We start from the raw sequence: 23,870 nt of genomic DNA, 5'->3' as shown, positions 1-23,870 counted from the left end.
TTTGAGGTGTCTATAAAGATGGGCGGGAAAAAAAGTAGTTAATCACTAATTTGGTTATCAGTTATGTGTGCGCACATAGGTTAAAGTTCAGCTGTCATGTAATCACTCAGTGCAGGCCCGCAGCACTTTCCATGAACCCAAGCAAGCAAGCAGCTCAGCTGCTGCTGCTGACCTTAAATAACTTTTTACTACGACTTCGCTAATGCTATTCAATCTACACTCAACAAAACAACCTGTCGGATGTTAGTTGTTCTTCACGATTCTTATCAGCTGCTTTCAATTTCTCAGAGTGGGTCAAAGGTTAGCCCACACCTCCCTCAACTGAGTATTTACAGGATTAAAAATCCTGGAATATTTGTTGCATTCTTTTTAAGTCGTTGAAATAGAATGTATTATATTTCCATGGCATATCATAGAATTAAATTAAATCTATTGCAAATTTAAAGTTTGGAATCTTGAAATGGGGACAGAGTATTTTTGATCAAATATGAAAATGTAAATGTACAAGATTATATCCCATGGCTATAGTGATTGGCATCTTCAGTCTCTTGACTAGTGGATGATGTTGGAGCGGTGCAAGGACACTACAAAGTGTTACATTCCATAAATAGGAACCTGAACCTCACAAAACCCGGCCTGTCCATTTCCCAGGCCAGTTCAAGTTCTGATTTATGGACCACGTCGTGCTGCAGTTACACCTTTGTCCACAAGAGGGAGATGTTGTGAAGCTAGATAATCACCATTATCAGACCTTTTATTTACATGTACACGCCTGTAAATAGCTTAACACAAATACGTACTGTTATTAAATTTTACTGTTAGTGGTAGATTCCGTTCCAAAAGAATTGGGGATTATCATCACATTAGTGGTGTAAATTTATCTTACAAATAAAGTCCCCGCCCCCCTCATCTATTACTGATCCTGAAGTATATTTCCAACATGACTCTGTCAAACCTCAGCCTGAACAGAAAGTCAAGAAAATAGAATCCATAATAATGAATAATAAGCTAAATAAAAGTTGAAAATTTTTACTTCTCGTACATATACAGTGGATATAATAAGTCTACACAAATTCAAGCTATTTGTGAAACTAAGATGAATAATTTCCAACTTTTCCCAACATTTGCTGTATCTCTAAAATGAATAGCTGAATTATAAAAAATAAAAATTACTTTTATTTGAAGAGGTGAAGTAACTTAGTACTAAAGCAAATGTCAAGAAAAGCCTACTAGAACATCTGAACTTCATTTAAAGTTTAATCGGAGGCTCTGGAAATGGTGGCAGGACGGCAGGTGTATGTTGACTTACATTTCACATGATGTTGAAATGTGCTTGTTCTATTTAGAACACAGCCACATCCCCGATTAGGAGGGGGTGCACACTTGTGCAACCACATGATCTAAGTTGCTTCTTTTTATTTCCCTCTCTAAAACGTTAACATTATTTCATGAATTCAAGGTCACAATAATGGTGAAAAAGGTTTTGCAATTATCGTTGTTTCATTGTTTGATATCACAAACACAACCTGACATTTGAACAGGGGTGTGTAGACTTTTTAAAAGTCAACAACAACAAAATCATTTTTCATTCAGAAGGTTTGAATGTGTGCTTAGTGTGCTTCTCAGTGGTTGACTGGTGGTGAGAAAAGAGCAAATGCGCTTGTTGCCTTTTCACCTCCTTGGTGGCACAAAGGAGGCTGTCGTCATGGCGACCAGCCTCAACACGCAAACATTCTAATGGGCAGACGAGTCCTTTCTCTTCTTCTGACATCTGCTCCACTTTTGAGACGGGTCGCATTATTGAGTGTTCCAGTTTGAATGCTTGTCTTGTTTATCTAGTTTGACTAAATCTGTTTTTTAAAATTGTTAATTGTATTTTTTTTTTTTTTTATTATTCTAATAAATATTCAGCCATTATGACAGGATTGGGAATTTTTTTTCATTCTATTTTTCATTTCTTTGAAAATTAATTGACAATAGTTTGACCAATCAATTCTTATTTTTAAATTAAATAAATATATTTGGAAGTACTTTAATTGAATCTTTTTTTCTTCCTTTAAGAAAAGATTTTAAAATTTAATTTTTGATGAATTTGATATTTTTTGCAGAAAATGTATATGATAGATTTTTTTTCCCCTCCATATGATTAATCATTCCCTTAATGTAAAAACTTTGACTTCATGCATTCTTTTTTTTAAATAATAAAATCAGCTGTTCTTATTTAAACTGAGTATAGAAATAATTCAGATTTCTTGTGGAAAATGTTATTACTATGCTAAAAACAAGAATGTAATTTTAGCTACTCACCAAATGAATATGAAGGTCTCATGTCAGATTGACTATATATATAAAAAAAAAAACATTCAATTGTCAGTGCAAACGGTGTCAAAAAGAGTTCAGGAGCGTTCTGGTGCTGATTAAAACAAAAAATGTTGCAAAGACGCGCGACGCCAATTAACAGGCAGGAGGTGCATTCCTCGTAAAGATGATTGAGAGCCACACACACACACAAACACACACACACACACACACACACACTATACACGCAACCACGTGATGAAGTGCTTGTTGTCCCCGTGGATGAAAGCGTGTCAAATTTGTCACTGGCTTAATGTTGGCGCCGCAACTCCACATTGTTACAATTGTGACACCTTTCAGCAAACCCTCACGACAGCCAAAAACTCAGGGGACACTTCATTAGGTACACCTCCCATACAACAGCTCTGCATGACAAAACGTCACCACTTTCGACATTTAACAGCAAATTTGCTGAGTGTGTCTATCGGAAGAAGAGCGGAAAAAAAGACTTCTAATGATCCATTCCTGAAACCAAACTAAGTCGGCCATTTTGGGAGAATTCCAGGGCTGCTACTTTGGCACGGGAATTTGAGTCAAGCCAATCACAAGAAGATGGGCAACATGCATTATTGACTTGAAGGTCCTCCAAGCCATCTTAGAAACAGTGTAAAGTTGCACTCATCTGACAATTTTCATTGCTTTGTTAAGTTGCTGCCTATTGACCGATTCACGCCGCACCCCAATTGGCCCGCATTGATCACTGCAGCTCTCATCGCCACGGTAACCCCAGCCAAAGCGGCCATGATGATGATGATGATGATGATGATGGGAGGAGGAGGAGGCGGCAGCTAAAAATAGAGCAGCCAATCGCAGGCCGACTCAACTTGCTGAGTCACACTCGGGTTCCGGTCTGGGGGACAACTTCCTTCTCCTCCCGTCCTCATATGCGCATCCTTGGTGGCCATTTTAGTAGTTCTTGCCTGTTCTTAAGCTATATGCAGATGGATTATCATTTGTACTTGAGATGTTTGAGACCAATACGAGTACTGATATTTCTAGTGCTTTTGATATTCAATATTTCATTTGACACAATTACAAAATGTGAAGAAAGATTTCTTTGGGATGCAGGTGATGATACATGGATGTGTCTAACTGCTGCAGTATAGCGCCAACTACTGGTGAGGAAGACTTTCTCGATCGGTTTGTATCAGCAGTCGCTATAAGTACTCGATACTTTAAAATAAGGTTGATACTACTACCTGGTACTGATAGTCACCCATACCTAATTTCTATAGATGCAAGAATGACCTGGTGGCCATTTTTGTAGTTTTCTACACTCGTGTCTACAATGTACGTCCAAAAGTTGATTTGAATGCTTCACTTGTTCCATCTTTTGGATCTTACTTAATTATCTGCAATATTAGGTCCACTTGCACCACATCATTTGATGCAATACAAGATCACGTTCCCTTTTGATTGACGTCCTCATCTATCAATATGATTACCAAGGACACTCACGACGATGTTGAAAAGTTGGTAGAGCCCTCGCAGCGCGATGCATTGCAGTTCTGTGCGCTGTCATTTCAAGATTTGTGACTAGTTTATGATTTTTTTTCTTTAAAAAAAAAGAAAGAAGAAGCAGTCAAGTGAGGATCATGCAGTTAAATTTCAGCCAATAGAAGGCCTCCTTTGCCCCGAGGGGGCGTGGTCGCATCCTCTGCCAGTTTTGTCGCTTTTGATGCTTTGTGAACAAATGGGAGTTTTTGTTTGAAATGAACTTTGAAACTAATTACTGGTGAAAGCAAAGCGGAGAGTGTAAAAGAGTGTAAAAGCTTCTTTCTTTTTCCACATTTTCTGTTTCTTTTTCCACCAATTTGCCACCAATGTTCCTCCCTCCTCTGCACCACTACTCTCTCTCTCTCTCTCTCCCTGTCCACCCTCCCCTCCCTTGTTGGCATCGCCCCGCTCGGCCTCCCCCCCTCCCCCCCCTCCCTCCCTCTCCTCCATTAGCAGGAAGAGCAGAGCAGACGAGGACGGGACAGTCGAGGCAGCACAAGCAGCAGCAGCAGCAGCAGCGAGGCATCATGGACGTTCTGAAGAAGGGCTTCTCCATCGCTAAGGACGGCGTGGTGGCCGCCGCGGAAAAGACCAAAGCCGGCGTGGAGGAGGCCGCCGCCAAGACCAAGGAGGGGGTCATGTATGTCGGTGAGTTGGGAAAGGCCAACTTCACGATGATGACACAAGTGCACCTTGTTTCAAAGGAAAAAACAAATCTGGAAATATTTCATGTGATGTTGAGATCAGAGAAGATTGAGCTTCCCCAAAGTGGAATGAATTTGCCGTCCGTTGGTGAAGCCCAGGAGGGAGCGAGAAGTGCTATTTTAAAAATTAAAATGCAAACGACAGAGACGCAGGGTCATACGTGGTGGAAGGTTCAGGACAGGACGGGAGGAGGAGGATGGGGGGGGGGGGTGCGTTGGAAAGGAAGTCCAGGCGGCGCTCTGGGTGTGGCCCAGGCTAGATTGGCTCTTCGGGTTGTTGCGATGCACAAATGCCAGGCAGACAATAACTGTGCGATCAATTCCGAGGAGTTGGACACTTTAAAAATTAAATAAGTATCTAAATGTTTTTTATTGATGACCATGGTCATTGATTGTCGATTAATCAATTCATTATTACACTTCTAGTTCATTGCCATTTCCCAGTTTACTGTCAAACTAATCATAAAACAACAAAAAATGACGTGTGTATTTAAAACCACCATGACTTTGCCTTTAAGTCAACTAGCTTCATGCTAACACATGATGGGAAACACCATAGATGGGCTAATGGATAGCATTCATGTGGCAGTGCTTCAAGCAATGCTATTAGAAGGCAAGCAGTGGAGCAACACATGCATAGTCGATAGATAATAAGCAACACCCACAGGCATATATTTCTACTCCATCACCTGTATCTCTGTATTATACCGCCCCCCAGTGGCCAAGGCGTGAACACCAGAAGTAGCTATCTTATATCGCAATGTACAAATATTTTTGTGTGGGCGTCAATTCCGCGCCGATCACTCTTTGTGTCAGGGTAACACACGGAATGCCTTCTCATTCTCCTTCTACAAGCCACGCCATTGCACCTGTGCGTATTTCAACACACGTTCAGGTTGACAGGAAGTGATGTCATAGCATATTTGCCCACCTGCACTGCTGACTGACTGGATGACTTAATTTACTCCGAATTCAAGCGTAAAACGCAAATTGAAACTTTGACGTTTATCACTCGCCTTGCAGTCTTTCTTCTTCACCGTAATGTCCTGCTGCTCCTCATCTGAAAAGAATGGAAAAACTGTCACTATTTCTCTCCGGCGCCACCCAAAGGACGTAAATGGGAGAACAGTGTAGCGCGTGACGAGTGGGACACAAAGAAGAACAATGACTCTGTGATGTCGGCTGGATGGACTCAAAACATCAGAGAGCAGACACACACACACACACACACACACACACACACACACACACACACACAAAGCAGCTGTTTGTTCCCTCAACTGTATTTCCTGGTTTAAAATCTGGGCATTACAGATGGAGTTTTCTTCATACACTTTGCTGTTGAAGTGTGGATTATTTAAATATGCATTTCAGTACAAAATGTAATATATGAATTGTTATTATTATTTTAATATATTATATCAAATATAACATATTAGAAACAGATACGCTCAGTTTGATTCAATGATATACTTGCTTTACTGACAGATCATTTTGCTCAAATTCATTCCTATATTGCCCATTTCATTACGCTTTTCTGTTTTCATGTCATCATTCTTTTCTAACGGTCACGAGTGGTGAAGTAATCCGGTTACATCTTGAATAATTCATTGACTTGAAGCCAACTCTGAAAGCGTCTAGACATGCGGTTTATGAAGCCGTCCTAAATTCCACACATGCGCGCTCATCATGCCCTTAACGTGTTCTTTGCAGGAAACAAGACGATGGAGGGTGTGGTGACCGGCGTCAATACAGGTACGAAAACGGAATCTTTTTTTTGCTTGGTGCTCACCATCTTTTCCTGCAAACATGACACACCTTCTCTGACCTCTTGCTTACAGCATGCATATGCATACCGTGCTCCAGTGGCTAAACATGTCCGACTTGTGTTAGCATTTCTCAAATTCTCACCCTCATAAGTGACATGACAAGCCGAGATTCACTCCCTAATCTTTATCTCAAAAGATGTGCTGATTTTAAATCCAAACGTTGCCATCTACAGGGATCTATTAGTCATTGCAGGTGTCTACAAACTTGAATTCCACAGACAAGCTGGGTGAGACCCTCTTCCACAACTACCCATTGAAAAATGGAATTGACGAATATATTCGTCAGTGGCATTTAATGGTTGGATTTCAGTCGCCGACTTAAGGCCACTATAGCGGATATAGTTAAACAAAACGGCCAGCTCAGCACAAAGAGCACGATATCGTGTCTCGGGAGTGATTGTGAACACAGCCTTTGACATTTTGACGTCCACGTGTCCTTGCAGTGTCTCAGAAGACAACAGAGCAGGCCAACATCGTGTCCGACGCCGCCGTTACCGGCGCCAACGAGGTGGCCCAAGCCACAGTGGACAGCGTGGAGAACGCCGCCTTATCCACCGGATTCATCACTGTGGTGAGCGATGACATCTGTTTGCACTTTATGCCCATCTTTTTTTTTTTTTTTTAAACAAAGAAAAGCAGAATTATTATTTCACCAGAGTGAACTCGGGGTTAAAGTGATGACTCGACTTGACGTTGCTGCGCCGCTCATCACGTGTTTTCAGCCGTCTTGTGGGACAATTTACAGAAGACTTTCAACTTGCCTGTCGGCTTTCGTCATTGGACTCTCAGCCAACAAGGCAACAGTGAAATAAGATCCATACCAGTAATCCTTTGGTTTTATTTGCCTCTATATGGTTTCGTCCAAATATGTCTTTACGTGAAAGCGGTCGGTGGTACGAAAAAGGTCACGGGACGCGTTCATCGTGCTGAAAAATGCAAAAAACTCAACTATGTGGTTCAACCCATTTTAGTGAGCCCCAGTGTGCATGTGGTTCGCTAGTCACAAATTCAATGCAAAAAATACAATATCATTATTGGTGTCAAAGAAGTATATTGATACATCTTGATTGAGAATCTAAATTTTTTTCAAAATCAAATCTTGCATAAGCCATTTCATTTGAAGGAAAATGTCAATGCGATCATAGTTTGTGGTCTATTTACATTTTAAACTATTAATACAGACTATTATATGAATAATACCGTCTTTTTCATGTTTATTTCCTCAAACGTGGGACCCAGGAAGAGTTGTCAATAACGTCTGTCCTTTCTCCCGTACAAAAATGGTTTGCTTTTGTTTCTGTTTGTTTATGGACTGGATGGAAACAGGAAGAGGCGGTACCAGCGACCGAAGAGGTGCCTGATTGGTTGGATGGCTTGATGAATGACTGACAGGTTGCATGGCATGACTCTCTCACATCTCGCAAATTCTGCCGCTGCTGCTTATAACGGCATTAGTTGTACTACTTGCAAGTAATGATTTGGTGAAAGAAGAAAAAATCTGAAAAGAATTTCATAGTACTGTACATAGGAACATGGCTGCTAATATAAGCATATAGTGAAGTTTATTTTAAAAACGAACTGACTCAAAAAAATGCTAAATCTCATCAAATGTACTAAAACCCAGCTGATGTTTGTCATGCCGATGATACCACATTTTATTTTAACCGTTGCCATTGGCATGTGTATTTAACTTTTGCTTTCAAAATTTTCTGAAAAGTTTGCAGCACGTGACATGATGTTGTGAATCTGCTTCTAACCACGACTAATCAACTTTTTCCTCCAACTGACTTCATCTTTTCCCCCATGTCATCTTCACTTCCCCAAAGACTTGAATAATATTTTGAATATGGTCCTGCTTGCGGCACCATCATTCCCAATTTACTGCCATTCGCTGACACCCACGTCACTCACCAGGCCCTGCTTTACAAAACGACACACTCATGCTACAATGATGGTGACTCCGAGTGGATAAAAATAAAAATTCATATAAAATATTTGTTTTTCCATAGAGGTTTTGAGTGTGATATAAAAATACCGTAGGTTCAGTAGCAACCCCTGTTTTTTTTTTTGTTGTTTTTTTAAATTCGGTCCCCAGAACCAGCTTGATTCAGGTAGAGGAAATTTGGTAGGCCTCTTTGACTAAACCCACAAAAAAGTCTCATAAAGCCATACCCAAAAAGACACAGGAAGTCTGCAATTTTGTTTGAAATGGCCGCTCCCAAGGACCCTTAAATTGCAAACTTGTCTTTGGGAATTTGACCGACGCACTTCAAAATGACCCAATTATGCAAATGGAATCTTAAGCATTAAAAAAAAAAATTCTAGACCAAAAGCTAATTTCACTTAGCAGCTTGAAATTTGTTAGACATGTCAATCATGAATAGATTCTTAAGAGTCTAAGACTTTTATTTTGGTTAGTCGTGTTGAGCTTCTGTTTACAAGTGTTTGGGCCATTTCTGTAAGTCCTTCAAAGACAAACTTGTCCTTGAGATTTTGTTCCATAGATACAAAATCTTAAGGAAGTATAGTATATTAAAGAGATGCTAAATTGTGAAACTTTTTTTTTTTATAACTCCCGATACTAGCAACAGGAAAAGTTATGTCACCGTCATTTAGAGTGCAGAAACAAATGACAAAGAGTTGCTTTGTTTTGGGTGAACCGTGGTTATGAAACTGCAGTAATCGTAGGTGGATCAAGATGGCAGCGGTCATGTGACCGGTGTGCTCTCTTTCTCCCACAGACCGACGCTCCAAAAACAGAAGATGGAGAACAGACCGAAAAAAATGCTCAATAGGTGAGGAAGCAAATGCAGAGTTTTACATTTCATTAGCTTATATGTGTCATTGCAAAAGCCATTTGAACTGTCACCATTGCAATTAAAACAAAACGTAATGGTTTTTTTTTCTTAATGATTGGTTCTCGATTTCAGAAAACATTACATGATTTATGCAATTACACAGCGAATTAGGCGAACAATTTATGCACTAGTTTTGTAAATTCCATAGTCATATTTAACTTTTTTTTTCTTTTACTTTTTTTTAGTGTCACGCTCAGCTGTCAGCACTTACTTCCTGTTTAAGCTCGTCCAATGAGGAGAAAGAAGACCAATCCCCGCCTTTCCCTCGTGTTGTCTTGGCTACACTTCCTCTGCATTACACAGCTCTCAGCTGATTGGTCGGTGTGTGTAGAGTGACGTCACTCAGGCGCAACTGTGCTGCCTCAAGCGTCCACTCACAGGGCTGGAAGTCAGAAACACATCCGATGCCTTTTGCCGTGCATGTCGCTTTGCCAAGAAACACAAACACAGACACAAAACCATTAATTAATCACAACACACACACAACCATTAATTAATCACACACACACACAGCCATTAATTGATCACAACACACACAAAAACGTATCTGCAGTTTGTGTCGCTGATATTAACTGAGCTTCAGTGCTACGCTCTTTTATAAACAAATGTAATAAAGATACCTTTAACGTCCTGTGCTGTCTTTATTCGGAATTCTCAGTCCTGTGTTCCAAATTATGTACCAAAAATTACACTACTTCAAAAAGTTAGCTTAATAGGAAGTCGGAAGCAGGGTATCATATGCTTTTGAAATGCGAGCTCACCGCAAGTCAGCTTAAATACGTCTGTGTGTTGTGTGTAGTTTTTGCTTTACCTTTCTTGTGTCTTTATTTCATGACTGGTTTTCACTCCATGTACGGCACTTTGTAGTTTACGAAGAACCCGGGAAAAAAACGGAAGTGCGGGTTCATTGTTTGTAAAAACTCACCAAACCCTAACATTAATGGCTTAATTAGTACATATGATTTGATTAGAATAGCCTATCTGGAAGGTGCAGTAACGTTTTTTTTTTTTTTAAATAAAACATTCCTATCTTGATTTGTTTCTCTTTTATAGTGACATTTTTCGAACGATTGCCGGAAGTGACGTTTGATGCGCGCTGGTTTTTCAACACTTTATTGAACATTGAAAATAAACACTCGTACAGGATTATACAAATTTGGCAGCAATATTTCAATTAAAATAGATATATGAAATAATTGTGTGCCAGCTTGGGGCGTCCTTGGCTCATGGCCCTTATGAAGTGACGTGATCCAGACACACACTCCATTTCAGAAGGTGGCGGTAGTGCACCACAAGTTATTTGCCAACAGCCAAAACATAGAAGACGACGACGAAGTAGTGACGTGATCTGCGTGCACGCTCGCCCGGAAGCGTTTGTTTGGCAGACGTTTGCTGTTGTAGAGGAGTCACAGAGTAAAGAAATAATGGTCAATTGCATGGCGAAATTTTGCAAGGTTTCTTCGCGGAATAACCCGCGGGGTGCTCACTGGCACATGTTTCCAAAGAACGCGTATTTACACAGGCGATGGCTCGACAAGTGTGGTCGACTCCGCGTAAAGGACAAACGAGCCCGAGTTTGCAGTGAACATTTCACGCACGAGGATTACGAAAATCTGTTGCAGTTTGAGATGGGGCACACCGAGCGGCTCCGATTAAAGCCAGACGCCGTGCCGAGTGTGTTTAACAAGCCGCGAGTGGGAGTTGGCCCAGCCGAGGGTGAAACGTCATCCAGCAGGACACCGGGAGGCATCAACCTACTGCAACCGATCATGAATGCAAGATCCAGGAGGAAAGAGGCCAAACTTAGGAGAGAGGTTTGGGGAAAACACAATCAACAACACTAGCATTTCGCTAACTAGTCATGGTTGTAGTCCAAAATGAACAGTGAACACGCCTGTTAGAGGCTCCAGTATGAACAAGTGGACTTTTTGCTCTCTTTTCTTTTTCTGTTGGTCTTTTAAGGAAAGAAAATGAAAAAACAAAGCTTTACTAGCACACTTAGCCTAGATAGTTGTATCTTTTTTACATGTCATAAGTAATAAAGACAATATACTACTACTACTACTATTAATAATAATGAAGCTAGGTTACAATCCATTGCCTCCCGTGCATGTTGCTAGTGCAGACATTATTTTTCAGAACTGCGTAAGTCTACGTAACATCTCACCACAGGTTCACCGTCAATGAAAATACACTGAATGGCAACTCTGTGGAGCCACTGGATGACCCCCGGTGACCTTTTGCTGCTCAAGAACAGTGCTCGCTATCACATGTTGTTCTAGACTAGCTGGGTTGAAAATTTCATTTGAATCTGCCTCATTTATTAGTTCCGCCCTAACAAGTACAAACACATTTAATACTTCACACAAGGACAAACAATGTTAAAATAGAAGTGATTATTATATCCCCCTTTTTTCTTTGTTTGCAGTTCTTGGAAGAGTTGCTGACACCAAGCATCTCAGTGGCAAGAAATCCCGCCAAGTGTCCTGCAGCTGATCAGACTCCGAATCTGAACTTGAACCATCTTTATTGTCCGAGTACGTTGAAGCAAACGAAAGGACCTTTTCACATAATCAAATCTTGCTTACATCAATTCCAAATATTTCTAACCATCAAAAATGTACGGCATGATGAGCATGTCGTCGTATGAAATGTAACTTTTCTGACTACCCTGTAAAGTAAAAAAAAGAGAAGAAGCTATTTTTCACATTTGTTTGTAAACTTTTGTGCATTTTCTGCACTTTCAGTTTGAAATAACATTATGCTTTTGAATAAAGGATGGAAATTGATGAATAGAAAAATGTTTTTATGAAAATCCTATTCATCATTTCGTTGAAAAGAATGGCTGATAAATCGATCATTTAAATAATTGTTGGTTGCAGCCCTAAAGCAAAGCTTGACTTAAGTAAACCATATGTATTGTCTTCTCGTGTCCTGCAGACTCACAATCAGATCAACAAAATCTTCATTCTGAGGCATCAAAGTCCCCTCACACGCCGAAGCCCCCTCACGTGACAACGCAAGTGGTGCAAGAGCCCCAACACATCAAACAGGAAGAGGAGCCGCAGCCCACCTGCATCCACCAGGAAGCGGCCACGGAACCCCCTCGCATCAAACAAGAGGAGGAACTGGAGCCCCTTTACGTTGAAGTCAGAGCCGCTCCAGAGCTCCCTCAAATCCAGCAGGAAGCGGCGCCAGAGTCGCCTCACATTGAAGTGGAAGTGCAGGAAGCGGAGCCCGCCGAGTGGCCCATGGCCCTCATCCTCAAGCTGGAAGATGACCAAGCAGAAGGTGCCCAAAGCGGCGCCGCATCCACGCCCCAAGTCCAAATCTCGGTGGAAACCGGCGGCGCCACGAGTAGCAGCTTGTGCCGAGCAAACGGGTTTTCCATTAGTGCAGATTACGTGAAGATTAAGGATCATTTTGAAAGTTCCCTGCCCATACAGGTGACAATAATTAGCACCAAAAATGCAAAGTTGGTGGAGGAGATGGAAACAAATCTGAGTGCGTGGATTGAAGACCAGAGGCAGAAACTGGCACCGCTTAACCTTGAGATCATAAAAGAAAAAGCACAACAACTTTATGAGTTGATGAAGGTTCACGGTAGTGAAAACGCGCTTTCACAGAACTGCCACTTGGACCATTCCGTCAAGTCACTGTTGATGACGCCTTTTAAGAAGAGAACTTTGGAGCAGCAGCTCGCCGTGAAAGAGTGCGGACCTCGTCGGCCCGAAATTGTTGACGGAGGAAGTCAACAACACAAGCGCAGTTTTTCCAGAACCTGGCTGACCACATGCAGCGAGACCCGAGCCTTCTTCTGCTTCCCGTGCCTCCTTTTCCAAAGGACGGAATCCGACCAATCGTGGAGCAAGACGGGCGTGAGCGATCTGAAGCACTTTTCCGACAAAGCCGAACAGCACGAGCAATCCGCCGTCCACCTGGAAAACGCAACGCGACTCGCCATGCTGGGAAAAGTCAGCATCGCGCGCCAGCTGGATGAAAGTTACAAGAGAGCCGTTTGTAAACACAACCAGGAAGTGGACGAGAAGCGCAAACTGCTCTCACAAATGATCGACAGCGTCAAGTCCTGCGACGCCTTTGAATTCGCTCTGCGCGATGAAAGCGGAAGCTGGGAAAATCCGGACATTTTTCGAGCGTTGGTGAATTTTGGAGCAATCCTGGATGCGGTTCTGCACAAGTACCTGAAGAATACCGCCGTGTTTCAGGGAACATCCAAGACCTTCCAAGTGGAACTCCTGGACTGCATGCTACAAGTTTTGCGCGAGTGCATCGTGGCAGACGCGAGGAGGGCGGACTTCGTCTCCATCCAGGTGGCCGAAACCGCCGACCTTTCCAACCGGCGTCTCGCGGCGTTGGTGTTGCGCTACATTGACGGATCCCACGAGGTCCGCGAGAGGTTCTTTGAGTTCATGCCTCTCCAAAACGCCACGGCCGATTCCGCCGCCGCGGCGCTGCTGGCTCGCTTGGAATCCGTTCTCCCTGCCGACCTGAAGGAAAAGCTCGTTTCCCAATCGTACGACGGCGCCAGCATCCTGAACGCGGCGGCGGCCGGCGCGCACAAGAAGGTCCGGGACGTGTACGCCAACGCGCATTACGTCCACAGCTACGCTCATCAACTCGGCGACATCATCCAGCAAGTGTCTTCCCGTGTGGCGGCAGTGAGGACCTTCTTCTCGGAGTTGTCCCAGTTTTCCAGCTTTTTCTCAAGGTCACAGAAGAGAATGGCCGCGCTTGACAAAGTGGTGGCCTACAGACTGCCGGGCGCGAGCGCGCTGAGGTGGGACTTCCACAATCAGCCGGTGGATATCGTTTTGGAGTACAGACAAGACCTGCTCCGGTGTTTCAAAAGCATCAGGACCTCCAGAGAGTTTGATCCCAACACTGTGAGGGAAGCCGCAGCGTGTTTGAGGCTGCTGGAGGACGACCGCTTCGACTTCTTCCTCAAACTCTTCCATGTCATCTTGCCTCACGTGGACCTTCTCTCCAGACAGCTCCACAAGAAGTGCATTGACGCCGTCTTCATTCAGGGGGTCATGCACAAGTTTGCCCGCAACATAGAAGCCATCAGGTAAGGGATGCTTGATTATGGAAAAAAAAAATCATAATCGTGGTTATTTTGGCAATAATTGAAATCACGATTATTCAAACGAGTACAAGAAAATGTTTAAAAACAAATAAAAAAAGATTAAAACAAATGCAATTCTTTGAAACAGGATAATTATGTAAGTTCCTTTTGGATGAAATAATTGATTAAATTAGTTGTTTTAAAATTTAAAAAAGTGCAATTATAAATGTAAACAACTCAAAAATGAGTATTAATCTTTGTTTTTACAATTATGCTGATTTTGTAATTGTGGATGAAATAATTGTCATTGAATTTCGATGAATTGCACAGGCCTACCATCAGGTAAATTCATGCTAAGACATTTTAAAGAAGCTAGAATAAGTTCCTTATTTGAGCACCTGGCGAATAAAGCTGTCGGTGCTTTTCGGACTTTCAGCCATTTTCACGCCTCAAAAAGTTGAAATTGCCAAAGTGACATCATTGAGCTTGTGCTTTTTCCTCCTGTGCTCGTGTTTAGAGATTCGCTCCCGAGTGTGTGCGATGAACACAATTACTGCGCTCCGGCACTGGCCAAGAAACGTCGCATCCTCGGCTCGGGTGACCTGAACAGCGTCGCTGTCGAGGTGAGATGCGAGCTGGGACGCTTTTAAACAGATTAATGCCGTATTGTGAACAATTCACTTGCATGCTAACTTAGAACCGGCCCTAGATAAAAAAAAAGAAAAAATTCATGCAATCTCATTCAAATAGAGGTACAATTAATGGACAACTTAATCGATTATTTTTTGAACTTATGAATGACTATATCCTCTGAATTTCATTCTCTTAACACTAAATGTTCTTCTTCCATAATCAGTTTACCTTTGTGCATATTCTGCACTGTCAATTTGAAATGTGAACCATTTTCAAAAATAAATGTAATTAAAACAAATATGATTCATCAATTTAGATGGCTTGATTGTTAAAACAAAATAACAGGCCAATAGCATCGCTTCGATGTTCGCATTTCTTCAAGACAATTCGATACGTATCTCAATACTTTTTTTTTTTTCCTTCCGTATCTCAATACGTGCTCTGCACTGTAAATGTGCATTTCCTTCAAAGACGCGTATTAAAACGTTTTATTGGAAATGTCTCAATTATTTTTTTAAAAGTGTTATGATTCAATGCACTCACATCTTATAAATGAAAACAAATTTTCCAATTCAAATCGTTTTTTTTTTTGTTACTATTGATGTGTTAAGAAAAATGAAATTGACCATATTATATTTTGACAAGAATTCATCCTGACGGCAGCAGATCAGGTTTCAGCTTTTGACATTTTTTTTTTTTTTTAACTTTTGCCTGATAGTACAAGTGATATTCGTAGACGTACCTGTCACGAAGTCACGTTAGTTTGCATTGTGGCTATTAAACGAACACGTGCTTCCATCAATGAAATGTTTTTTTCTCCAGTATATTAAATAACGTGCTGACTGACGTTGAAGGTTTGCGACGCCATCTTGGATCACGCCAAAGAGCGATTTGCCTTCACCGCGCACCTGATCGGCGCCAGCCTGCTGCAGGCGGAGCGCTACCAGCGCTACCGCCTCCACTTCCCCGAAGCGGCGCTGACGTCCACGGTGGAGGCGTACCCGCAGCTCGACGGGAGCAAGCTGAAAGCCGAGCTGGCGCTCATCTACGAGCACGACGAGTACGAGAGCTGCCAGAGCGCCGTGGCTCTCTACCGGCTCCTCGTGAGCAACGACCTCCACGACGTCTTGTCGGAGACGGCGACCCTTCTCAAGATCCTCGTCACCACTCCCATGACCACCACCGAATCGGACCGCTGCTTCTCCACGCTGAACGACATCAAGACCTTCCTCGGGAACGTCGTGCCGCAGGATGGACTCAATGCGTCGGCCATGTTGGCCCTGGAGACGAATCTGATCAAAAGCATCCCGGACTTTAACCAAAGAGTCATTGACAAGTTTACTTCTCTCAAGGACAGGAGGCACCAATTCAGGTACTTGAAGTAGCGTACGACATACCTGTAATGTTGTATAAAAACACTGGCGTTGTAAATGACTTTCTGTTTGTTGTTCTGTTTTGGCGTTTTGTGAAATTTCTAGCGGCTGCCACTGTTTTCACAAAGTTCTGCCAGAGAAAAATGTTTGTTTTATTTATTGAGCCAGTTTGTCATTTGGGTCGTGAGTGACCCAAACACTCGCTCACGTTCTGTCAACAGTAACACGTCTTACGTTTTAAGCATACTTACAAAGTGTATATTGAATCATTTCATTTCCATAAAAGGTTTGAGAAAAAATGTCTACCTCGAAGGTTGGCAGCGACGTTACTGCAGACTCGCACAGCGCTCCGTGTAGAAATAAGTTTGTCCCAGTGACGCGGAACCGGGAGGAAATACAAAATGTACAAATTGTGCTATCATTTCAAAAACATTGATGACAAATCACATTTAAAACCTGCCTGCCCCGCAATCTGTTTTTGTGTGTGCGTGCGTCACTCACTCACCTCACAACAAGCAGCAGTTACAAACAATTCTCCACAAAAAGAGACTTCAAGCTGTTTCATGCCAATCCCAGTTGAAGTTAAGTGTCAAACTAAAGAAGACAAAGAGAATGACACCTCCAATAACAACTTTACCTCAGAAACAGACTTTTCAGCTAACAAACAATACAAAACAACACAAATGGGCTCACGAAGTGCATAGGCAGAATTATAAATGCGTACAAAGTGGAAACGATGCTCAGACATTCTTTATTCTCTGCGAAGAACTTAATTTTACTGCAGGAAAAGAAATGGAAATGAAATATTTCACCAGACATGATGCTTGCAGCAAATGTTTGACTTTATTCCACTTGCAGCAGAAACAATTCTTGACGTGAGAAATCATCCCAGCTGAGATGATCCTCTGGCTTCGCTTCAGCCTTTCTCGCTCGCATTCTTCTTTCTTTCCTTCAGGCGGCGGCACAAATGCAAAAAAAAGTGAGGCGACAAACAAAGGGCATGCGCGCACATTCACGTGGATAGAAAATGCTCGGAAAAAGTGGACGTGCAACTGAACGCGCCAGTCACGCGGTGTGTTTAAGGCACTAAAGGAACATTTGCACGCTTTTCGTATTCTCCACCTCGCAAGGGGACCTCCGTTCAGTATTCGAAGCAGCAAAAGTACATCCATCTTCAATTCATTCAGCTGCTGCTGGTGTCCTTGCATTTTCTCTACAAGCGCAAAAACACAAAAACGTTCTCGTCCAGCCTCATCGTAGCCACTCAAAAATAATCACAAAAACAAACGCCACTCCAAGAAACACTGCTGGATGCTTTAGGGAAGAAAAAAATCCCATAAAACTCAAATTAAGTGAAATCAATCGTGAATCATGATGAGCACCAAATGAAAGAGTGACGCTAGAAAAATAAATAGCACACGTTCCAAAAGAAAAAAACTGCAGGAAAATAACGGCGACGCGCGGATGGGCAGCTGACATGGCAACAACAACAATGAGATGCTCCGTGCTTAGTTCAGGTGTCTGCAACAGTGTAGGACAGACTGGCAAGTTGAGGGATCTGTAATAATTAAAAGGTCGCACTGGATATGGTAAGTTGCGGTGTATGTAAAGATCCAAGACGACGATCAGGGATTTTGTTTAGGGCAATCTGTGTCGAGTTCAGAGGTCGGAGATAGTGTAGGAGAGTCTGAGCACAACAACAAGGAAAAACCGCTGCACTGACATTTTTCTTATCAATTAAAAGATGTCATGGAAAAAAATGTAATCAATTGATTTTCAATTTCTTCATGACTTTAACTCATGTTAAATGCTAATCGTGTGTGTTTGTGTAAGTGAAGCTGTCACATAAAAAAAAATCTTGTCAAAATCTCCTGAAAGCAAAGTGATGAGCATTTTTTTTGTTTTTTTTTTGCACACGTGCAAAAGTGATGATGGGCAGATGTGTGTGCGTGTATGCGGCCGCTAGGGTTACACATTGATGGCGTGAGCGTGCTTCTTGCACAGAGGTTTGTCTTTCTTGGAGTAGAAGGGTTGCCCTTCCAGGTTCACGTGGCACACCTGAAACAACATCAACAAAGTCAACGTGCATTTACACCGGCGGCAACAAATGACAAACGTTAGTCATGCAACCGTTTCTTCAACCAACCCCATTTGGAGCAAACGGCGAGTGTTTCTCACCGCACACACGAAGCAGGTGTCGTGCCAGGTGTGGCCGAGAGCCTCGATGAATTTATCCCCGGCTTCCACCGGGAAGTCACAGCCGTGACACTTGGTGCTGAAGAGCGCCACGTAATCTGACGGCGGAGGACGACGAGCAGCGTTGTTAATGACACCAATGAGGTCACTGAGGTCCACAATCGCGCGCGGGCGACGCACCTTTCTCGCAGTACGGCTCCCCGTCCTCCATGTGGAAGAGGCTGTTCCCGAAGGGTTTGCCGCAGGCGGCGCACACGAAGCAGGTGGTGTGCCACGTCTGCCTCAGCGCGTGCATCACTTCCTGCCACGCAGCACAACAACAATTGAACAACAACAACAAGCCAAACTATGTCATGTGCCATTTCGACGTCATTTGGGACAATCCGTGCTAGGGCTGTGCAATTAATCCAAATTCAATTACAATTTCAATTATTACACTCGACAATTACAAAATCAGCATAATCATAAAAAAAAAGATAAAAATAAAATAAATGCTACTACTACCCAATTTTGAGTTTTTTATTTATTTATACATTTGCAACTTTTTTTTAATAAAAAAAAACAAAAACTAATTTAATAAATTTTGTCTGCTCCAAAAGCAACTGGAATAATTATAGTGTTTCAAATAACTTTGTCTTAATATATATTTTTTTTATGTAAAAAAATAAATGATCATTCTAATCCTGATGAATATTTTCTTCCTAATCGAGCAGCCCTCATCCGTGTTTAGTTCAGTGGTCTCAAATAGGGTAGGACAATCTGCTTACTTTATGTGTCTGAAATAGCGTAGTGTTATCTACGTGTTCTATTCATGTAAAAGCCTGCACTGAGCGACAAAGGCTTGCGAGTGTTTGCGAAGGTAGCAAATGTCAATTTTTCACCAGGGTTCATTCAAGGTTGCAAATGTTTACAAACAGGGTTTTTTTTTATCATCAAGAAATTTTAATCATGTTCATGTTTTGTTTAGTCCAAGGGAGTTTAATAATTTAGGACCGTCTGTGATTACTTTCAAGTGTTTTTAATAACGCAGGGCAGTTTGTGCATATTTCAGTTGTGTAAAATAAAAAATAACGCTGAACATTTTGTGTTTAGTTTAGGATTTACACAATCAGGATTTTGCCAATCAGCAAGTAAAAAAGTAATTTAAGAGTCTGCAGATATTTTTTGGCCGAAGTGCTGGTGTTGCCACGTAGAAGTTGAAGGCCTGTCTTGCGTTTTTGCCGCCTTACCCCCATGACCTTGGTGCTGCAGCGCGCGCAGGTGGGGGCGAAGAACTCCTCGTAGCAGTTCTCGCAGTAAACGCTGTTCTGCTCCTCCACGAAGCTGACGTCGGCCAGCGACATGTTGCAGTAGTGGCAGTTGAACTCCTCGGGGTGCCACGATCGGCCCAGCGCCACCAGGAACGGACCCCTGCGACCGGCACATTCGCGCGCGTCATTTGCCGACTCTGGCAGGCCGCAGAACGCAGGTTGGTAAACCTCCCGAGATGATGCAGAGAAAGGCGGTGATGGCTTATGGCAGTGGTGGAAGTTGGTGGTTAAACTAAAGTATGTATCTCAAAAATGAGGGTATCTGTGTATGGCTGTGCCAAAAAAGATGTCATGTGGCAAATAGGAAAGTAGTAATTCATATTTTTAAGGTTGCAAAGGCAACATACATATGGACTTCTTCAATAGCTGTGCTTTTAACAGGGATGTGATTTGACCAAAGCGAAATTATCTGAAAATTTAGCCGGGGGTCTGGGGGCCGCTGGCGCCCAGCTAGGTCCAGTTTTAAGTACTTTCAATGCACTCACATGACAAAGAAATAGACAAAACAACAGCATCAATTTTCAATGTATATTGAACTATCCCATATAAAATGGCAGTTTTAGTCAACTCAAAATCAGTCACATTCAAAAACATTGGACTGCCTTTGCTTTTAAAAACTATCACTGAGAATATCATCATATCTAACTAATGTGATTACTAAGTTAACACATAAATAATGTTGAAGAGTTCAAATTTCATGAACAAATAATTGTATCATGACCAAATGAAAAGTAACTCATATTAGAGCATACCACAAATGTCTTTGTTATAGCAGAAGATGTTATCTGTCGGAGTCATGTGCATACACAATGAACTACTAAAAAAAATAAATAAAAAAAAAAATCAGATTTTTTTTTTTGGGGGGGGGGGGAGATAAAAAAAGCGGAATTCCGCGAATTAGCGGAAAAATCACATCCCTGTTTTAAAATGAATACAAGGTCATTAAGAGATGAATTATTCAAAGTATTTCAAATCATTTATCTGTAATATAGATAATGACATATTGATCAAACAATCAAGTCTCATTTTTACGTACTTATTAGTACTTTAACACTGTAGTTAATTCATTATTTGAGAAAATGAAGGAAACGTGTATATTGTTGCTGATGGGTGGCAACATACGTCCAAATATGGACATTTACATATATATGTATTTTTTTTTCCAGTGGTCACGTGGTGTGTTATTTGAACCAATCATTGATTTGAGAGCAAATCTTTGAACTGATTTGGACACAGGAGCGTCATCTAACGCCACCTCTTCTCGACCCTGCAGGAGCCGTACAGCATGATGTCGCCGCAAGATGATTTTTGGTTTTTTTTAGACAATAACGAGTGACAAAACTTCGCTTAGATATATTTGAGGAAGCCAGTTTTATCACTATTTGTGAATTTTCGTTTGACGGCTAAGGTTGACTGTTTGTGGTAAATTGAGTTTCGTTGTTTGTTTTGAATTCCTGGAGCTGGTGTGTGTGGCGTTACCTGATGATGCTGTTACAGGCTCCACACAACGGCGTACGGCTGCTGGCGGCAAACCTCTCGGCCCGTTGCGCCACCCCTCTGGCCACAGGGGGGAAAGGGGCGGGGCTAGGAGTGACATGGGCGGGGCTGGGGGCGGCGGCCGAGGGGTTGGGGATGTACTGCGGCGGCGGGGGTGCGGCCTGAGGCAACGGAGGCGGCTTGATGACGGTGGTGGTGGTGGTGGTCTTGTTGGGGTCAAACTTGTCGGCGAAGGAGCTGTCGGTCACCCAGGGGGGACGGTTGCCACCCGCGTCGCCCGCAGCCTGGGCCGGGATGGCGGCGGCGGGGTGGGGGTGAGCATGGGGGTGAGCATGGTGCTGGTGGGACGGCGCGTGGGCTGGTGGTGCAGCTGCATGAGACAACAAGCGTTAGTCAGGTGACAAGCCAAACAGGGCAAGTCTCTTGAAGTTGACACCATAAGAACAGTCCGGGGTGACTTTGGCGGCATTCTGAGAACATTTTAGTCCAACAACAAAGGTCAACCCATATGTGACCATGTGACACACCCAACAGAAATATAAATCAGCCAATCAACTGAACAATCAAGCAATACGCAGAAGATCCAACTAACCAACAAATCTATTGGCTAACCAATCAAGCAATTGACTGACTAATCAACTTACTAATCAATTGGTAATGACTCACCAACCAACCGATTGACTAATTAACTAGACCAACCAATACATTGACCAATCAACAAATTGATTGAAAATCAATTAACCAATTAGTTCGCTAATTAACTAACCAAGAATTCACATGAATAGTTGCCTAACCAGCTAATAAATTAACCAATTCAAATCAATTTAGCAACCATCAAACTGATTGACTAATCAACTTACTAATCAATTGGTAATGACTCACCAACCAACCGATTGACTAATTAACTAGACCAACCAATACATTGACCAATCAACAAATTGATTGAAAATCAATTAACCAATTAGTTCGCTAATTAACTAACCAAGAATTCACATGAATAGTTGCCTAACCAGCTAATAAATTAACCTATCAATTTAGCAACCATCAAACTGATTGACTAATCAACTTGCCAAGTAATCACCTCACCATTCAACTGACTTAACAGCTACACAACCAACCAGCACATTCAGGCCATTCAACCAATCTATTGACGAATCATTTAACCAATTAACTGACTAGTCAATTCACCAACTAGTCAATAACCTACAAACTAACAACAAACTAATTTACCAACTACTCAATCACCTATCAACAAACCAAATTACTTATCAATTAACTAACCAATCTATTGACTTCTTGAATCAAAGAACTAACCAACATATTGACCAACCAACGAATCAAACGATTAAAATTTGCTGTTGACCAATGTAATGAACTAACCAACTAATGAAGTGATTACTGAACTATCTAATCAAGCTTTTGACTATCAATAAATAACAAACAACTTCTGCGAATGTGACGTTCAGGTGACAACTCGATTGGCCGGCTCACCTGGCTGCGACGGGTAGATGCAGGCCGTGCTGACCACCTTGGGAGGGGCGGAGCAGACTGGTATCTGAATGGAGCTCTGCTGGGTGGGCGGGGCCTGCTGGTAGTGCTGCTGGGGTGGGGCTTGCGGCATGGGCGGGGCCTGCTGGTAGTGCTGCTGGGGTGGGGCTTGCGGCATGGGCGGGGCCTGCTGGTAATGCATTGAGGGCGGGGCATGCTGGGCCGGAGGGGCGGCGGCGGGCTGCCCAAATTGGCTGGAGAGGAAGCAAGAGATGATGCGTTCAAGGACCAAACAATTGGAAAATCAACCGTGATGATGATAATGATGAAGAGGTTAGCTTAGTTGACGATGAAGATGAGTAGGCGGGCACAGCACTTAGCTTAGCCAATGAAGAAAAGTGTCTGGCAGTGAGTTGTGGCCTACAGCAGTTCCTTGCGAGTGTTTTCATTTTGTATTAAGCCTGTTCAATAAATGGCGAACTGTGGCTCTCCTTGCCCACATGCATTACAGCACCCGTTCGCTCCATTTTCTTTTCACGCCACCCAAAGTTAACTGAAATTTTGGCCTCGATACCCAAGGAAAAAATAAAGAAATAAAAATAAACCAAGCAACCCCTCTAATTTGCATTTTAGAAAGCAGCCGTGTAGGGGGCGTGGCTCACTTGACACGTATGTTAATAATATGCATTCAAGCTGTGCCGCGTAATGCTGGAGAAGCTCAATGAAAGACATGAGACAAGTGATGACGTTAAGACGGGGCAGCGGGCGGCTGCGGACGTTGACGGGCATCGGCCGGCGGCCGTACCTGGACACGGCCGCCTTGTGCTGGACGCCAGCGGGCGCCTGATGCTTCAGGCTGCAATAAAAAAAAGCAAAGGTCACCATACCACACGTGTGGCGTTCAGGAACCTCGGCCAGGAAAAGAAGAAGACGGACACTCGACATCCAACTTGTGAGGCTTCCTTCAACATTGGCGACATCAAAATGTCCCTCAACTCCAGTCTCTTCAATTCTCAAAAAGTGACCCTTGCTGTTGTCAGC

General features: G+C 42.6%; 3 protein-coding genes across 6 annotated transcripts in view; 2 read left to right on the top strand and 1 right to left on the bottom strand.

Moving 5' to 3' along the window:
* The first annotated feature begins 4,308 nt into the window (after positions 1 to 4,308).
* Positions 4,309 to 9,876, top strand: LOC144061972 (uncharacterized). Of its 2 annotated transcripts, XM_077582938.1 has the most exons (6): positions 4,309 to 4,503; positions 6,273 to 6,314; positions 6,832 to 6,959; positions 7,715 to 7,741; positions 9,130 to 9,183; positions 9,432 to 9,876. In XM_077582938.1, exons 1-5 carry the CDS (start codon positions 4,383 to 4,385, stop codon positions 9,181 to 9,183), a joined length of 372 nt encoding a protein of 123 aa, XP_077439064.1. In that variant the 5' UTR covers positions 4,309 to 4,382; the 3' UTR covers positions 9,432 to 9,876. The 2 variants fall into 2 exon arrangements, with proteins under 2 accessions (XP_077439064.1, XP_077439066.1); XM_077582940.1 differs by lacking the exon at positions 7,715 to 7,741.
* A 697-nt stretch (positions 9,877 to 10,573) lies between these two features.
* LOC144061111 (zinc finger MYM-type protein 1-like) lies at positions 10,574 to 18,048 on the top strand. The gene is made up of 5 exons (XM_077581234.1): positions 10,574 to 11,060; positions 11,675 to 11,783; positions 12,187 to 14,335; positions 14,850 to 14,955; positions 15,820 to 18,048. The coding sequence occupies exons 1-5, from the start codon at positions 10,671 to 10,673 to the stop codon at positions 16,348 to 16,350; spliced, it is 3,285 nt and encodes a 1,094-aa protein (XP_077437360.1). The 5' UTR covers positions 10,574 to 10,670; the 3' UTR covers positions 16,351 to 18,048.
* Positions 17,160 to 23,870, bottom strand: part of LOC144061112 (LIM domain-binding protein 3-like) — a 24,990-nt gene continuing 18,279 nt past the window's right edge. For all 3 annotated transcript variants that reach the window (XM_077581236.1, XM_077581235.1, XM_077581237.1), the window contains 7 exons: positions 23,635 to 23,686; positions 22,833 to 23,083; positions 21,324 to 21,711; positions 19,764 to 19,944; positions 18,715 to 18,835; positions 18,517 to 18,632; positions 17,160 to 18,396 (listed from right to left, as the gene is read on the bottom strand). In XM_077581236.1, the coding sequence (XP_077437362.1) occupies positions 18,307 to 18,396; positions 18,517 to 18,632; positions 18,715 to 18,835; positions 19,764 to 19,944; positions 21,324 to 21,711; positions 22,833 to 23,083; positions 23,635 to 23,686 (1,199 nt within the window). In that variant the 3' untranslated portion in view covers positions 17,160 to 18,306. The remainder of the gene's footprint in view (positions 18,397 to 18,516; positions 18,633 to 18,714; positions 18,836 to 19,763; positions 19,945 to 21,323; positions 21,712 to 22,832; positions 23,084 to 23,634; positions 23,687 to 23,870) is intronic.

This window comes from Vanacampus margaritifer, chromosome 12, assembly GCF_051991255.1.
Source record: "Vanacampus margaritifer isolate UIUO_Vmar chromosome 12, RoL_Vmar_1.0, whole genome shotgun sequence".
Lineage (NCBI taxonomy): Eukaryota > Metazoa > Chordata > Actinopteri > Syngnathiformes > Syngnathidae > Vanacampus > Vanacampus margaritifer.
Note: the sequence above shows the minus strand (reverse complement) of the source record. Positions and strands in the feature narration are given on the sequence as shown.